General features: G+C 38.4%; 1 protein-coding gene across 3 annotated transcripts; it reads right to left on the bottom strand.

The window, feature by feature from the left end:
- Window positions 1-8,105: 8,105 nt before the first annotated feature.
- LOC124289334 (methyltransferase-like protein 22) lies at window positions 8,106-19,076 on the bottom strand. 3 transcript variants are annotated; one of them, XR_006901663.1, is made up of 11 exons: window positions 18,725-19,076; window positions 18,485-18,568; window positions 17,286-17,372; window positions 15,325-15,365; window positions 14,657-14,801; window positions 13,531-13,665; window positions 13,124-13,204; window positions 11,409-11,508; window positions 9,915-10,083; window positions 8,896-9,214; window positions 8,106-8,846 (listed from the first exon to the last, which is right to left on the bottom strand). XR_006901663.1 is itself a non-coding variant. In XM_046725950.1 (10 exons), exons 1-10 carry the CDS (start codon window positions 18,816-18,818, stop codon window positions 9,179-9,181), a joined length of 972 nt encoding a protein of 323 aa, XP_046581906.1. In that variant the 5' UTR covers window positions 18,819-19,076; the 3' UTR covers window positions 8,106-9,178. The 3 variants fall into 3 exon arrangements, 2 of the variants coding, with proteins under 2 accessions (XP_046581906.1, XP_046581907.1); XM_046725950.1 differs by having other exon boundaries at window positions 8,106-9,214; XM_046725951.1 differs by lacking the exon at window positions 17,286-17,372 and having other exon boundaries at window positions 8,106-9,214.
- Window positions 19,077-19,102: the final 26 nt, after the last annotated feature.

Below are 19,102 nucleotides of genomic sequence, written 5' to 3'. Positions count from 1 at the left end.
GTGTTAGGCATTGGCTCAAGGTCGTACATGTATTAGCATTGTGAAGCAATAGGACTTATAAGCATGAAGTGTTTGTCTCAAACTTCTAGGTTATGTTCAGCTGTAATGCTGTGTTTAAGGGTTAGTTCAAATCTTCTAACAGATATGGAGGATGAACGGATAGCTAGTGTTGTCACTATTTGGGCTGTAGACTTTACAAGTTCATTTCTATCTGTGTCATACAGCATTCATGCTTGTGCAGCTGCTCCTTACCCTGTCACCCAAACTGGCAGCTGAGTCACCATCAACCTTGTCACAATACTGCCTGGAATTTGCAGTTGCCTAACTGTGAGATATTGCCTAACTGTAGACAGGGTTTAAACAAGGAACAGGTATACTTTAATAGGCACCCTCGTTCGAATGTGCAGAGTGTTTAATAAATCATATTCAGCTAATAAATCATATTCAGCCAATAACTGACTACTCTGAACGAAAGAGTTTCATTGAGGCTCAATTACTAGGTTAGTTACAAAATTTCCTGACATGTTCGAGGCTAACAAGCTTGGGGAAGAAACTCTACCTACTGTTCGGCTTAAGCATCTCAGTGACTGGCACAGATGCTCTGAATCCATCCATGATGGTTTCTAAATTAGTTTGAATTTGAGTTCAGTCAACTTGAACTGATGCAGGTCCAAGAAGTAAAGTAGAGCAATTCACAATGTTCAGAATGACAGGAAGGGACGGTTTGAAATATTGTCGCCAATATTTGGTGTAGTTTGACAGTCTGTTTACGGTCTGAAATTACTGATATGATATCAGTCTGTTTTCAACATGAGAAACAGAGTCCTCCATCTCTTCAGTTTCAGCTCATCTTGACCTGAAGGGATGTTACTTGGTTCCGTGTTTCCAAACAACAGGTCATTTGTTTGAGCAGGGTGAAAGGGTTAATAAGCGGACATGCTCAGGGAGGTACCTACCCTTAATATGCAATTGGATGGAGTGTCCATAGACATTGAATTAAACATTCAGATATATTTCTGCTCAAAGTAAATGTATGAAAACATGTTCTCTTTTTATTTAGTTTAGATTAGACATGAAGAAAGCATACTTCAGAAAATGTTTTCATTTGGGGATACTCTTGTATGTAAAAGATTTTTACTTTCCTGCACAAGCCCAAATCATCCTTACCCTCATGCTAAATGACCTGTTTAACATCAAGAGCCACACCATACAAGTCATCTGTGTTATTTTCAGATAAAAATGCTCCTTTGGACAGGTATTTATTTATTTAACTTCACAACTGATACCTTCACACAGGAAGTCATTCATTTGTATCATACCCATAGAAGTGCCATATTTTATAGAAGTGTCGTTGTAAGAGTGATGGTTACCATGGTATCATTGTGATTATGTCTTGTGTGAAAATGTTCTTACCCACTGCCACAGTGATGATAAATTCCTCATCCGTTTGAGCGTGTTCCTCATGTTCATGCGAGAAAATCCTGATGCACAACAGCTGCTGAACAACATGACAACCGACTTGAAAGCTTATACTAGTATTATGCTTCCCTGGTTACCGAATTTTAAAGGCCTGTGAAAATTTAGTTTCCTGAAAATCCTGAGTTATGGGTGATTTGATAATATCATTTGACATTTGTTTTTCGTATATTAACTGTCTCACCATTTTCGTTTCAAGCCTTTGATAATTACCACCTTAAAACTTTAAGGGCATTATGTGTTTTAGTTAGTAGCTATTTTAATACTGAGATAGGCATTTTCACACATGCTTTACCAATGTGTTGACTGAAAATAGATGCCGCATAGTTGAAGTTAGCTTCCTTTCCAGGTTAGAAGTGGATGAGGGGCGGTTGGGAAGCCTAGTGGTTAAAGCGTTGACTCGTCACGCCGAAGACCCGAGTTTGAATCCCCACATGGGTACAATGTGTGAAGCCCATTTCTGGTGTCCCCCTGCCGTGATGTTGCTGGAATATTGCTAAAAGCGGCGTAAAACCAAACGCAGTCAGTAGAAGTGGATGAACAGCCATGCAGAGCAGTCTGTTGCCTTTGTATCCACTGCTAGTTTAGTTCAAGTATGCTTTAGTTTAATTCCTGTTTCTCACTAAAGATCTTTCAGTCCATTTTTATAATAAACAGGGGGAAGTGGTTGTCATGTTTTTCAGTACAGATTGATCTAGTTATTATCCATCCAACATTGATGTTTTTATATGAAGCATACATCACTTCGTACCAGTTTCCAGGCAATACTGCTATTTGTATAACCCTGCCATGTCATTCAATGATAACACATTTATACCCAGGATTCCATTCCACAAAGTGATGTTAGCGCTAAGACTTCTCTCATACTCTAACATTGAATTACAACAGTCAGCGTTAATGTTACTTTGTTGAATGGTCCCAGGTGCAAGCACAAGACAACAGCCATAATTTTGAGATTTTTCTGTCATGATATTAAGCATGTGTCACAGATACATTTAAGGTTAAACATCCATATTATTCAATGTTCATGTTATTGGTTTTGAAGACCAGTGAATGACAGTTTGAAAAGTTTAGTCAAGTGATGTGTTAATGTTGTGTATCCCAAGACAAATGATATGACAAGGAATGGAAGCATTTCATGCTTGTTTAGTCAAAGATATTCAGATGCATACTTCTGAAGGTCACCAGCAAGGTCAGCTTGGTCCAGTGTACCTAGTCTGGCTGTTCTACATCCAGAAAACAACATATTCCTTCAAGAAGGAGGATGGCAGAGTCGTCCTAAACTATCCTCATCACCATGGATACCATGCAAAGCCTGTCCTTACTTCATCACCATGCCAAGCAGATTCAGACCTTCTGTCACACTGGACACCAAACTGTGATGATCCTCCTCCTACCTTGATACAATCTCGAGCTGGTCCTTCCTTATCACCATGGATACCATGCAAAGCCAGTCCTTCCGTCATCTTCATGGACATCAGGCAGATTCAGACCTTCCTCGGTCACTTTGGATACCAAGTCATACTGGTCCTTCATCACCATGGACACCGAGTTGTGCTGGTCCTTCCTTCATCAACATGGACATAAGGCAGATTCAGACCTTCCTCGGTCACTTTGGATACCAAGTCATACTGGTCCTTCATCACCATGGACACCACGTCGTGCTGGTCCTTCCTTTATCACCATGGATACCATGCATTCATGTTGTGACAGGCATGTACACCCAATACCTCAATACTATCAATGTGCCACAGATGAGAACCATTCCACACATTCAGGGCAGAAATGGGATTATTTTATTGAGATTGTCTATTTTAGACATCCATTGCTACTACCATGTGCCACCTATACTGTGACGCAAGCAGCAGGGATTCATCGTATCATCCTCCTCCTCCGTGATTGTAACCCTCGTCTTGTCATACTCCATCCTGTTGTGAAGGTGAGCTGGAAACAAGGTAGTCGGGGTAGGACACAGGTTGTCAAAACATCGCTGATGTAATACAATTATTACTCATTCTGCTTTGTGTCCATTGTTGTAATTGTATACACTTACCACAACTGATTTGATTACATTATTTGGTCCTGGTCCCGATTTCTCAAAACAAACTTAAGTTTTTACTCAAATTTCAAACTGAGTTTGACTATTTGAAACAGCTGAATTTTAACTCGGCTGCATTTTTAAAATGCAAAAAGCCCAAACAACTTCAGTATTCTTTTCACCAAACTTAAATTATCTACTATGTTTGAATTAAATATCGATTTCAGCTCATTCTGGGAAATGCATTTTCTCAAATTTGAGTAAAAACTCTAACTTAAGTAAAAACTCAGACTTAAGTTTGTTTCGAGAAATCGGGGCCTGGTTAAGAAATGTTGACATGACCAGCATAAAAGTTTATAAACATCAAAAGCTCAAAGTACTTATACGTGCTGGACATAACTATAAGCTACCTGGGTGCCATTGTACAAAACAACCTTAGTGCTAAGACTACCTAAGGTATTGGAGTTACGGTCACCTAAGTACTAAGATCACTTTGAACAACAGCAACCTTAGCTTTACTAACACTAAGAGACCCACTGTTGAGCTTACTGCCCAGCACACAGTGAATAGACATTGACATTGCAACCAAGAAACTCTTTTGAGCTTCACTTTTATGTATTGAAAGAACTCACGATTTGTTATGTGTGCATGTAATTAAAACCAAATGCAACCTGCAACAGCTAATACAACATACAGTTATAGGTTCCTGATGTTTAAATTATCTTCAACCATGGAAGTACGGACATACACACTTCCTTTGTTATTATTGTTTGCTCAGTGGAGAAAGTGTTCACCCATCACACGTTTGACCTCAGCTCTACTCCTGCACTTCATATAAAACGTGATATTTTGTGTCCACCACCACCACCCGATACTGCTGTAGATTCCACAAGACAACTGGCCATCGGGTAGTGGTAACAGCATCCCTGTCTGATGCTATCTTGTTCCCAGCAGCACCCACTGACCGGTCTGTGTATCCTGTTTCCTATGTTAAATGTGTGTGTGTGTGTGCCATAAGAACACGCTAATCATAATGGCATTGTCACTTATCATCTTGACTTGTGGCAGCAGATTTTCTTGCAAACTGTTATTTGTTCTGTATTGTTCAGAAAGAAATCAATCTAAACAGCATCCAAATGGCACTTTTTATATGCAGCTAGTGTTGTCAGTTCGGAAGCAATTTGTATGAGTACATGTATACAGTGTGTACGCTCTTGTGTGGCCTGAGCACTCAGTTGCCATACATTTGTCCACAGGCCATTAAATTCAGCATTTATCTGTTATTTCACTGAAGCAAATGTAACTTTCATTGTCAATCATACCCAAGTTGATAAAAATGGTATCGTCAATAGAAAGATCCACAAATATTGGTACTGCAATATGGGTTGTCTGATAAACAGGGTAGCCTAGTGGTTAAAGCATTGGCTTGTCACACCAAAGACCTGGGTTCGATTCCCCACATGGGTACAATGTGTGAAGCCCATTTCTGGTGTTCCTTGCAAAAGCGAGGTAAAACCATACTCACTCACTACAGACCACTGTCATATAGCTGGAATATTGCTGTGTACACTGAAAGTTACCAAAGACTGCTCAACCTTAATGTGGGGCGGTGGGGTAGCCTAATGGTTAAAGCGTTGGCTCGTCACGCCGAAGACCCGGGTTCGAATCCCCACATGGGTACAATGTGTGAAGCCCATTTCTGGTGTCCCCCGCCGTGATGTTGCTGGAATATTGCTAAAAGCGGCGAAAAAACAAACTCAGTCAGTCAGTCAGTCAGTCAGCCTTCATGAAACATATTTCAGCAAACTTGAAATGTGTAAAATGATTACCAAAACAGGTACCTGTGTCCATACTGATTTTAAATGTTTTGTTTTATTTGCAGTGAAATAACCTTGAATATGTTTTTCTTGCTTGTGGACAGGCTGTTGGCACGGGGATCGGTTCTAGTTGTCATGGTTACCATGAGTGAAATGTTGGATTCATATCAATCTCTTTAACAATGTTTGGATTAATTGTGCATTTGTCAGTGTATTGCGAGTATTGTCCCCAAGTAGTGTGTGTGTGTATTCTATGTTTCCATGGATACATCATAAACAAAACGGACTCTATGAAACAAGAAGCATTCTCTTATTACAATAATCTGAAGAGTTGTTACATTTGTCGTCATCAATGGATATTGTGAAACTTATGAGGTGTTTCATTCTTGTTGTTTTGGTTAGTTTGAATTTAATACTTGTTAGTAAATCCACTGATATATGAATGGCAAATATTTTGAGCATGTGGAAATTGCATATCCGTTGACTTTGCTTGTTGTGAAAAGAGAACAAATGTTTGAAAATGTAAATTTTTCTATCTATATATCCCCTTGTAAAAATTGGGCGAGTCATTATGCATGAAGATGTTATGACTCCATTGAACATTCAAAGCATTGATCATGTGACACATTCATAACATTGATCATGTGATCAAGTCATGTGACTGCTGCAGAATGCCCTGTGTTCATTTTGCACATTTCAAGACAATGTACAGAGTTTTTGGACCATTGTTTAAATTTTTATCATTAAACTTTTCATATGAAATCCTAATGTGTTATTTGTTTGTTAATGAAAATGTGGATATAAATGCATCACAATGGTTTGACCCCCAAAACACAAGCAGAAATCATGTGTTGGGATTTGGTGCAGGTTATATAGTGTATAATCTGTGCCACTACGGATTATTTCAAGAAACTAAAAAAGTGTACAGTTTCTACTCCACCGATATCCGAAACTCTATACAGAGTGAATGTTTATACAGAAAATGTCGCTCTATAGGGAGACGAAGTTTGGCTTTCATCAAGACCATCGTAAAGCTGAAGATCAAAGTATAGGAAATAACATGCTTTCAATATTTTCTTGCAGAAATACTGACCTACAGTAGGGATTCTCCATGCAATTGTTTAAATCAAAAAGGTCATAAGAAGTCCTGTCAGAAAACAATAAAAGAATGTATTGATCACTTGTACAGAATATAACACCAGACAAGTGACATTGCTGATTGAGAAAGAAAATAGACCGTTCAACTACCTGAATGAACGTTTACAACTTCCATTCTCTCTCTGGGTAAAAAAGCCTCACCAGGAACAATGCAATACAAGACAAATCTTATGGATCACTTCTTGATTTATTCACTCTCTCCACGTGAACCCTCCGAGACGACTATCTCTCATATCAAAAACACCTCAGCGTTTCGAAAATGTGGTTGCTATGTAGACAGCCATGACCTGTTGAAATGACAATTATTCCTAAAATAAAGCCACGACAAATATATTTTCATGTTGCTTTGATTACTTCACAAGGAAGCTACATGCACTTCAGTTAAGACTTCATGTTTTGGAAGACCTCTTTTCACAATATTACCTAGTATTTGACGGAATGGTCACCAGCTCTCACCAACACAAAAACATAAAACCCCACAGCATGCAAAGACCTATATGAACAATTTATGTTCTCAGTTTTGCCTGTCCTTGAAACATTGTCTTGAGAAGATCCACCAATCACCAAGAGTAAAGAAAGTGTTAACAGTAACAGGGATCACTTCGATGGACAGGGCATTAACGACCGCCTCCGTGGTGTAGGGGATATAGTATTAATCTCCGCTGTCCGTCCGTACGTACGTACGAATTGGAATATCTTAAGAACCGTTGACTGGATTCTTTTCATATTTGGTACCTAGGTTCATCACAGTAAAAGAAAGGTCCCAGTCAGGTTTGGTGACCTTGACCTTCATTTCAAGGTCACAAGGGGACTTTAACGTTTTACCCTTGTCAGCGAGATATCTCAAGAACCGTTCACTGGATTTTCTTCATATTCAACACCAAGCTTTATCTAGGGAAGGCGCAGGGCCCAGTCGATTTTGGTGACCTTCACTTAATTTTCAAGGTCACAGCGACACTTTAAAGATTTCAGCATGTTAACCTGCATGTAAAGATTGTCAGCGAGATATCTCAAGATATCTCAAGAACCATTCATCTGGAGTCGATTTTTCTTCACATAATTTGACACCAAGCTTCATCTAGTGAAGGTGCAAGATTTCAGTCGATTTTGGTGACCTTCACATAATTTTCAAGGTCACGGCGACACTTTGAAGATTTCAGCATGTTAAACTGCATGTTAAGATTGTCAGCGAGATATCTCAAGAACAGTTCACTGGATTTTCTTCATAGACTTTCAAGACTTCCCTTGAATGTTTTTCAATAAGCAATTTCTTTATTACTATTTTTGCATATTTCATACACTAAGACATTCATGTCAAGGTCAAAGTGAGTCTTGAAAATATTTGTGCGTTTGAACAACTACAGAGCAAGATATCAAGAGAGGTTGACTGGTCATGTTTTTGTTTACATTTAACTTCATCTTAAATTACGACCTTCACTTTCATTACTTTTAAGTTTGATTTGATAATTTGCGGCGGGGGATTATGTCACCTTAGTGACAATGCTTGTTATCATTTATAGAAGGAGCCACCTGACATCAATAGTTTACATCATGAACAGAAGGGGTAAAAGAAGGGATCTTCTGTGTAATACACAATGATAACAAAACAATGAAACTAAGATGTTCCCAAAATTTTAGTATACATAACTGCCAAGGGCAGTGAACTGTCCTCACATTGTAAAGTTTGTATAGAAAAACATATTGGTGCACAAATGAACATGGGCAATGCATCAAACTCCACCGCTGACCATTGGTCAATATGACTGGACCATAGAAGCAATGTCCACCTTGTCACACCAGTTGTTTTAGCAGTAGTTACTAGTTCACGTACTGATATGCACTTCTACGAGAGTTATCTCCCTTGCACTGTAAAGCAGGTTAAATGAGTAAAGCAACATGTCCGACCTGTACCCATGACAGCTCTGTGTTTATTCAAATCTCAAGATACACAGAACGCTACATGGTGTCAGAAGTGGTGTCAGCTACAGTTCAGTTCAATTTTGAGTCTACAAAAATAGAAAAATGTGCTCCTGATCCCTTCAGTTAATGCCAGACCATTCCTCTACATCCATGATTTGGGCTGGTACTATTATCCTGGTTACATGTTCCCAGATCAGGAACTTGAGAACCCTTTTTCTGCATTTTGAGATGGGCTGATACCATCATCCTGGGTCCTGATCCACAAAGCATTTGAAATGTCACAACCTATCACATCTCTGTACTTGTTCATGGGCTTATGACTGGCAAAGTGCTATGAATGCTTTGTGGAATGGATCCCTGGCTACATTGTCTCCTGATCAGTGAATGCCAGAACCTTTTCTCTGCATCACTAAGATGAGCCTGTCCCTGCAGCCCGGCTACAGTCAGTGACCATCTTTTCTCGCCATTATTGGGGCAAGGTGGTACCTACATCCTGCTGACAGTAAGTGCCAGAACCCTTTCTCTCACATCCTGGTCTGGAATTTGAGCAGTATGAGTCTTCAGCCTCACATTGATGATTTTGAGTTGGCCAGTTGGGTAGAACGGTATGTCAAACTTTAAAGTGTGTGAGTACGGCCCAAACAGACCCTTATCACATGTGTGAAACCTATGAGTATGGTTCTGATGGGCAATTCTTGGATCTCTTCAGTGACGCAACTCTGAATGACTTGAACCACTGGGCCACATATGCCCCATGCTGCTGTAAGATTCATTCAGCCATACAGGAAGTTATTTGCCACAGCTCCTGAAAAAAACAGAAACAAACACATATATGCAATGTAGACAATGGACATGACACATGATTTCACATCCATTGAAATATATTAACTAACCCATATTTCCTCCGGGATAATAAAGTATTATCTTATCTTATCTTATGTTATATAAAATTACAGCAGCCTGATAATGGAGTCTGGATCTGACAATCCAGTGACTGACAAGCCATGTCCTACAATGTCAAGTCACACAAACAAGTTGCTTAGTCTAACCACAGAATCCATAAAGTTACTTCAACAGGAATCCCATAGGTTTGTATGATTTAACAAATCCTACTCTCCACAACTAAATTGTTGCCTTACAAACATAGAAACTCATGAAGATTGGGGGTAAACTTGGTCTTCAGCAACCCATGCTTGTCGCAAAAGGCGACTAACAGGATCGGGTGGTCAGACTTGCTGACATGGTTGACACGTCATCATATCCCAATAACATAGATTGATGCTCATGCTGTTGATCACTGGATTGTCAGATCCAGACTTGATTATTTACAGAACGCCGCCATATAGCTGGGATATATCTGAGTGACAACAAACAAACAAACCCTAACGCAGAATGTAAATAATCTCTGAATAGCAAAAGATACCAGTTCAGACCGTCTTCTATAATCTTGTAACTGGGAGGTACATGTTAGGGGATAATTGTTACTGTTACATGTATCTACTCACCAGGTGTTTGTGCCGATCATACGTGAAGTATTGGGGAAAGTCACAATGGATCTGGCAGCAGTGGAAGGTGACTCCATCAACACACAAACCCGACAGTTCTTGTATCATCTCACGGAAATGTTCGTAAGCAGGACTGACTACGTCCAGGTCAGCCAGCGTGAACACCAGTCTGCAATCAGTGCGAACAGTGATCCATTATCTATATTTTACTAAAACATATGACTGTTCACTGCATAAGTATAAAGTATGCTATAGCGCTACCTCACCTGTATATGAAGTCAACAGCTTCAAATGTCAACAAAGACAACAAAAGCTCTGACAGTCAAATATTTTTGCGTAAATAAGGAGGACTATCAACTAAAATTATGATGTAATTTGATGTGACTTTTCAAGGATTTCATTACATTAAGGGCTGTGTTTAGTGATTCATGCCATAACAATATACACTGAAATCATTTAGAACCCCAGACAACGAGGGAACCTTCAGCAGGTGCTTTAAGGAAACCCATACAAAACATATTCCAAAATTCCTTCATTGGAGCACCTTTAGAATTCAGCACATCAGGTGCAGAAGGTCTCTGACGTATGTCACATGTCACTAAGATAAGCAATTACACTCGGTAAAATTATTGATGTGAAGAATTCAATGAAGAAGGTTAAAAGAACACAAACAACTATGAAAGACTTTTTGCTGTAACTATAATTTATTGTTGTGCTTGCTATTCATCGTTTTATAAGCTTTACATTAAATGCTTATTTGTTTTATCCAGAGTCGTGTCGTTTTTGTAATAGTAAGGGAAGCAACTCTTGCTTGAACTTGGGTCTTGATTCAGTAGTCCGGACTATTCGAAATCCGGACGAATTTGCTGAGAAACGCAACCGTCCGGATTAACGAGGCTTCACTGTATATTCAATTATTCAATGATAATGCCTATAGAGTTGGCAGAACACAGAGGAGCTTAGATAACCCAGCAACAGTCTGATGTCACAGGCCATTGTTTTGCCAGTGTTTTTGGTCACAAAGTTTCACAAATTACGCCATAAGGTATTGTGATCGATATGATTGGCATCATGAATACATCCACACAACTGGGATACCTGCGTAAACCAAGTCAGAAAGCCTGAGCAGCCGATCCTGTTAGTCGCCTCTTACAACCAAATGGCTTGCTGAAGGCCAATTCACAGGTTTATAGGTATTTATGTGGCTCTGCCTGGTTCTGTTTGTGAAATCTAGAGAGTTTCAGTAATAATTTTGGGGTCCAAGGTCTATAAATTGGGGTGCAAAGGTGACAACTTTACCAATATCAGTGTATTTGAAAGAGTTTCTGAAACCTAATGATTATCATACATAGGTTTCAAAAACATGCATATGTGTGTGTGCAAGTGTATTTGTGCATGCACATGTGTGTAAAGTGAGTGAGTGAAGACTGGTAATAATCACTCACTACAAAAGATAAACAAGAATATCTGCAATCTATGCGAACGATAACGTACCTCTTCTCTAGAGTCATGTAGAGAGTCTTTGCTGGTGGTCTGGACATGAGTTGTGTTACCGTAGAGAAGAAAGCATCAGTTAAGTCTGGATCATATATTACTGAAGAAGAAAAACACTGCCTAATAACAGAAAATTGTAAATTTTGTATATAATCAGAAAAATACAATACAAGAGTATCATACACATTAAGATTGTGTTATCTGAAAACAGAACACAGAACTCTGATCTTGTTCCTAAATATAACCTCAACTTGAACCTTTGAAGATTTATCCCCCAAAGATGAAAGTTTATATGTTTCTATGCTTTCACGTTTTGTGACTCTATTCCACCAAGAAACAACAGCCATCAACTCACACCAATGTCTTCCTATTACATCTATAATTCCATTGTGCGTAATGATGTCTCATACTCACAAAATTTACAAATTCTTTGAAGGATTCTCAGTCTATATCAGAGACAGAATATCCTAAGTTTTTGAAAATTAGGGTTGAATATTCAAGAAGCGCATAAACTGTGTGTATTGCAAAACTGAAGTCATAGACATTTGTTAATAACTCTACCCTAAAAAATCCCTGGGTAATGATTACTTGCTGGATTTAATGTTCATTATAACACCTGAGACTTGACACATAAAGGTTGGCTGTGAGGGACCATCCTGTAAGACCTGTCATGTCCCATTAGTCATACTCCCATTAGTCATACTCCCATTAGTCCTACTCCCACTAGTCACACAGCAAATGAGGGAGTAATTAAAACAACAACAGGCATATACCCTTTGTGCAAAACGGACTAGCCGCTTGAGAGCTTGAGGTTAGTTTAATCTCTAACACTGAGAATGCCACAGTCTTTGGTAATGAAAACATATAAAGGAATGTTATTAAAGTATATTACATTGAAGTTATATGAACATAATACACCAAAACTGAAAATTGCAAAATCAAGGGATTCATTCCCTTTGCTCAAGATTAGAGTATGTATGAATACTATGCTCAAGATCAGATTATGTATGAATACCATGCTCAAGATCAGATTATGTATGAATACTATGCTGAAGACAGACTATTAAAGTTCACTGATGTGAAGCTGTATTTGTTTTGGATCATTCCATTTTTACAAAGGTATTACAAAAGTAGTTGTTGGTGCAAACAACCATACCATATGTTGTTTTAAACCCGCATGACTAGTGGGATGTATGACTAATGGGAGGACACCTGTAAGACCAGCATGTCAGAGCTACAGATAACTTTTTGGGTCATTGAGTTATGTACTCGCTTGTGTTCATCTCAATTGGGTATCCTAATTTTCCTTTGAGTAACCAAATAAATTGTACTCACCTCACTCAAACTCAATTGGGTATTTTGTCATTTTCCATGAATTTTAAGAAAATAATAAAGTTTAAATGTTAGTGTTTGTTATTTATATTTGATTTGTAACCTGAGAAACGATAAGAAAGACTGCAAGTTGTCCAGCTCATGTCCTGAAATAGAACCTCTCAATATACCTCAGTTATTTTATCTATCCACCGGTACGCAAGCTAAGATTTGACATTTTTGTTTGTATGTATGTAAGATCACATTTACTGAATATTTTCAAAAAATTCAAGCGTACTTGTACACAACAGACTTAATAGGAATTGAGTTTTCACATAAATATTTGCAAAATGTACGCAGATAGGCAGCTTATCTGTACCTCTGCATGTATATACTAAACTGACCTTCAGCTGCCAGAATGAGGCTGACACTGTCCAGCAATGCGTGGTCATCTGCTGTCATCTTGAATCTGCAGGCTCTAACATCTGTCGGACAGAAAATTAAATATGTACCATACGTATTTGCTGGTGTGTCAGCCATTTTTCAAAATGATTATCAGTGGGGGTGTCAGGATGTGACAATATGATTTGTAATCTGATTTATATTTACACATTGCAGCAAAGAAGTCCTCTACTTTGTGTATAAGAAGTCAGGTTTCATTTGTAAAGTCTTAATCACTTGCTTCAATTGAAGCAATTATAATACAGTCATGTTTAATGGTATCTAATCCTACAATTCATATACGAAATATTTTCACATTACAAAATCAGAGAACTATTTTCAGACTATTATTTTGATAATGCTGTCTTACCAGAACAACTGTCTTTGGGTCCACTGAACTTCAACCAGTTAAGTTCTTTAACTCTGAAAGTGCAGTCTTCACCCAGTAGTGGTTTGTTCAAGGCAATGTTGCATTCTGATGCACTTAGGATCGTTTCTCCCACATCTATGGAAATAGCATTAAATGTTAAAACACTAATTTAAAATTGTTGAAGCACAATCATTTAAAAATGCTCTTTAGGATTATGAAACCATTTTATGATGCTTCCATCTCATTATAGTGACAAGGATCAATTGAAACTGGGACAATAGTGCTAAACAATAGATGGAAAACTAAACTGTAGGTCATAGGTCATGAACATCACCTACAGCATAATGCTGTCATGCCTCGCGATGCCAGAACAACTGTCTTTGGGTCCACTGAGCTTTCAACCACTTCATTTTAAGCAAAGTTCTTTAACTCTGAAAGTGCAGTCTTCACCCAGTAGTGGTTTGTTCAAGGCAATGTTGCATTCTGATAGAATAGATCGTTTCTCAGCACATCTATGGAAATAGCATTAAATGTTAAAACACTAATTTAAAATTGTTGAAGCACAATCATTAAAAAAGCTCTTTAGGATTATGAAACCATTTTATGATGCTTCCATCTCATCATAGTGACAAGGATCAATAGGGTGGTGATTGCACAGTCAGTTTAGTTGTCTTGGTTGATACATGTCATCGGGTTCCCAATACCTACAGATTGATGCTCATGCTGTTGATCACTGGATTGTCTGGTCCAGACTGATTATTTACAGACCGCCATATAGCTGGGATATTGCTGAGTGTGGCGTGAAAACTAAACTCACTCACTCACTCATTCACTGCAAAGGTCAGGGTCAATGTTTCTGTAGGTCATGGTCACTGCAAAGGTCAGGGTCATTGTTTCTGTAGGTCATGGTCAGTCAGGGTCATTGTTTCTGTAGGTCATAGGTCATGAACCTTGTCGTGTTATGAGTAGTCCTTCAGATGACAGTGACCCTATTTGAAGGACTCTAGACTCTTTGACAGAGAAAACACTGGGTGTTTGGGTTTGTGATTTGTTGATTACACACAGCAACTGCACTCAGGTATATTTATTTACTGAAAGAGTATGTACACAATTTAACATTACATACCTGTGACTAGAACAGACTCTGCAAACAGTCCTGCCACTATGCTTGTGAGACCAACACCGGCCCCCAAATCCAAGACCTTGTTGCCCTTGAACTCTTTGTGAAGGTGAAGGACAAAGTCGCACAGAAGGAGACAACCCTGCCAAACCTGAATAAATGGAACATCAAAGTCATGGCATTAAGCTGTATCTCTGTAAATCTACACTGCATCAAGCATAACATCTGCACTTGCCAAAGAAAACCAAAAGCACATCATCTTGTACGAGATGTAAATCCTCAATTTTCAGTGCACCATATCTCCATTTCATAGTGATATTTGTCTCGGTGGAGTAGCCTAGTGATTAAAGCATTACCTCGTCACACTGAAGACCCGGGTTCGACTTCCCACATGGGTACAATGTGTGAAGCCCATTTCTGGTGTCCCCCTGCAGTGATATTGCTGGAATATTGCTAAAAGCGGCATAAAGCTAAACTCACTCGCTCACTCTATTATGATATTTGGCATTGATGCATTCTGCAAAACATACCAAACTTGAGATTTCATAATCCGAATGATCATGGATAGATGGTGTGGGAACCAAATGTTACATAACAATTGTAGCGAACAGAACCTGGTATTTTCCTGCTACGGAACACTCCAACCAAACATCTACCCAACAGCCTTCACCTACTTGTAGTCCAACATCATCAAGTTTGGTCTCCATCATGTGTTCTGAAAGAGAAAACACATTGAGTTTCAACAAAAATCATGAAATCATAACCAAAATTAATATTTTGCCTCTAACTATTCAAAATTTAATATTTATTTTATTTCTATCAATCAGGCCTATCAATCAGGCATCACACAGACAATATCAGGCACTTGCTTGGAGACATTTTTCAGTATTAATATAAGGGTAACACTTTTTTCAGGGCATTATCATTTTCGAAGCCCGAGGTCTTTCATTAACTGCCCAACAAAGGAGCGCAGTTGAAAAGACTGAGGGCTTCTGCAAATGATAATGCCCTGAAAAATAGCGTTACCGTTATTATAGCTAAAATGTATAGGATTTTTAATATAATAAAAACAAACAATGGTATCGGTTTTGAAGCATCTACTGCTAACAACAAACGACGAAGGTCACTGACCCACTTTTTACAAATATGGAAACGTCATAGAAAAAAACAGATGATGTCACTATTGCGTGTGACATTCGACCTTGACTTTTGCCCATACTACCAGACGCCATTTGTTTCAGTCCTCAACAACATTAGAGTTCCAGTCGATGTTTTCATTGCTGCTTGTTGTAATTTATGGTACAATTGTTAAGGTTGGCACCAGCACCGGTACATGTGACAAATGTGAGTCAGAAATATCGTCATATTGAGCCCAAGTTCAAATGAGCCGTAGGTGATTGAACATCAAGAGCTGAGCTCCTTATGACATCACCTAACAATGGGCTTGATAATGGCCCATCGTTAAGCAATTTGGGGGCATTATCAAGTTACAGTGGCCCGCTCATTTCTGATAACATGCGAGGATTTTAATGATAATTCTATTCATTTTTTATATCTTTTGGGCAAGTGGTCATGACCATTACTGTGACAAGTGATAAAAAGCGTATCTTTTTCTCTGCTTGACAGGAGCATAATAAAAGTTGGTTCTCTTTCTGCAAGATAGAAGTATAATATGTCTGTGAGATAATGAAGCATACAACTTTGTGGATAACAACATCTTGATTATAGCATAGACATTAGTGTTGGGAATTGGTTGAAATCTCACAATTGATGATTGCTTCATTACCAACGAACAATCATCGAAAAAAATTGGTTAGCGTCATTTTTCAGATTTTCCTATCCAGGTTGTTATTGCAGAAAAGTATAACATGATGCAACTTGCTACTTTAAAGTGATGACTAATATATCATGAACATAAACTTCCTGGAGTCTTAGAGAAATATTCAGTCATGACTTTTCAGTTAGTGAAGTGACTTTTCTAAGAATTAAACATGTTTTCAGGACCTGACAACTTCTAAGATATGTTCCATCGTCAAGTATTTCAAACACTAAAACAGTAGTTCCAAAATTGTTTATGTTCGATTATGAGAAAATGTGATCGATTGCTTGGTCGTTTGGTCACTGCGACCAATCTTCGATTATTTCAATTAATCGGAACACCACTAATAGACATTTCTATTTTTACACTGTTATCAAGCTAAGGGTGACTACAACCAAGTGATGAGAAGCGTGCGTGCGTTCGTGCGTGTGTGCAAGCGTGCATGTTTAAATAGTATGTTATGACAAACAGCAGATTAACCAGAAAGTTGTGTGTTTCATTACTGACTCACCAGCTTCCAGAATGCTGATCAAACAATGTCTGCAAGAGATGCAACATGCATTCCATTCTGGAAGTTGTTTCCATGCAAAGGAAAATAATGACTTTGGGGTACAAAATGCTATTAATCAGTGCAAGAATGTTAACGCCATATCAAAATACTATACAGATAGAAGGGCTGAACTGCTCTGTTCAACAAGGGCTGGTTATGTTGCAGTTAAAAAACTACATAAGCATGATCAAAGAGAATAAATAATATAAATACTTTGCGTATTAATCGTGGAAACAAAGCTATAAATTGAAGACTGTGTCATTTACCGATTGTGATGACCTGTTTGTCTTCTGTAAGTGGTTTCCTAGTAACCAAGACATCACCATCATCATCAAATAAAAGTTCTCCATCATCTGAAGTTCAAAGGTAGAACACTGTTATGGCATAATCTGTAATATGTGAAAAAATATATCTGCATAAATAGTTCCTTCAGTTAGTTCTCTAAACCTACACAAAATGACTTCATATGCCAATGTATGATCGTAAGAGGCGACTAACAGGATCAAGTGGTCAGGCTCGCTGACTTAGTTGACATATGTCATCATATCCCAGTTGTGTAGATGATGCTTATGATGTTGATCACTGGATTGTCTGGTCCAGACTCGATTATTCACAGACTGCAGGCATATAGCTAGGATATTGGTGAGTGCTGCGTTAAACAAGAACCAAACCAAACCAAAGTGTGATCACATTTTACTTACACACAAGACAAAAGGATGAAAAATTGTTGATGTGGTAGAACACAGTGAAGGTCAGTAACTGAATAGCTTTGTGAACAATAGCCATGCTATCCACTGCGGCCAATCAGAGTCGAAGTACCAAACCATAGTATGATCCTAACCATGACAGTCATCAGCTGAGGGGTTTGATGTGTGTGCGTGCGTACGTGTGTGCGTGTGTTGGGGGTGGGTGGGTTAGGGTCTTTAGTCAGTGGTCTATACATCTTCGACTTAACATTGTTTCATTAGTTCTGGTTATACAAGACTAGTACAATATCTTAGCTTGACTGAGATTATCATTTAAGTGTTAACTGACAAAAATACAGAATCACACACATTAGATTGACATGCATTTACAAGATACATTTTCTTAGCAGTTTTACATTAAAGAGTACAACTCATGAGGACCTTCTTAGCTACATAACTGCCCCATTGTAAATTGAAATCACACCACTGTACAAGAGCAGCATAAAATTATTAGATTTTACTTTCAACTATATTACTTTCTACTCCTAAAACAGTTGTTCATCCAATATTTCAACATTACTACAGTTAATCTGTCACGCCATGACAGTCATGATAATAACATAATATGAAGGAATCAGATGATCCATTAGCTAAGATACATAGCGTTCACTGACATGAACGCTGTTCATGTCAGTGAACGCTATATGTATCTTAGCTAATGATCCATTATCTTTTACAGTATGAGAAATATTCAGTTTCATCTGTTCAGTTTTACATACCATTGGGATCTGACGTGTCGGAGACAATGTCTGCTGACAACTCTCTGCAGACATCTGGGGGGAGGCTGAAGTAGAATCTGGTCACTGAAAGTTATAATATTACTATAAAATCAAATTAACTTTTTAAATTACCTAACTTGAAATTGTTTTCGAACACAGTTATTCGGTTCTGAAAATGTGTGATTCTAATACATGTCTAGCAAATGGTTCCCTATAAAATAACAAGAAACATAAAATTACCTCTGTTCACACTCTCGTCGGTGTCAGTGAGTGTTTCGTGTGGTGTGAACACGTGAACATCAGACAGAACCTTGTCTGCAACATTCCTTTCCATTCGCCTAACAGGAGAAGTAATCGAGAGTGACCTCCCTTACAACAGATGCTCGCGAAGTGTCATTATTATCATTGGGACAAGTGACCGCTGAGCTCCAATCTCGTTAAATTTAGATATGATTTATATAAGATTTACCATGCTCGGAAAAAGGGTTAGGCACCGTTTACGATCCTTAGGGTTAGGGAACCCGGGAAAAAGTGCGCCCGGTAAAGTGCAGTACTCCTGTAAACATATATATGCGTTTTGAACCTGTTTCGGTCCCCTAGTTTCCTTGGTCGGTTTTG

Source organism: Haliotis rubra, unplaced genomic scaffold (genome assembly GCF_003918875.1).
Source record: "Haliotis rubra isolate DU_JTF1 unplaced genomic scaffold, ASM391887v1 Scf44, whole genome shotgun sequence".
In the NCBI taxonomy this organism is placed as follows: Eukaryota; Metazoa; Mollusca; class Gastropoda; order Lepetellida; family Haliotidae; genus Haliotis; species Haliotis rubra.
This window is presented reverse-complemented; position numbering and strand designations above follow the sequence as displayed.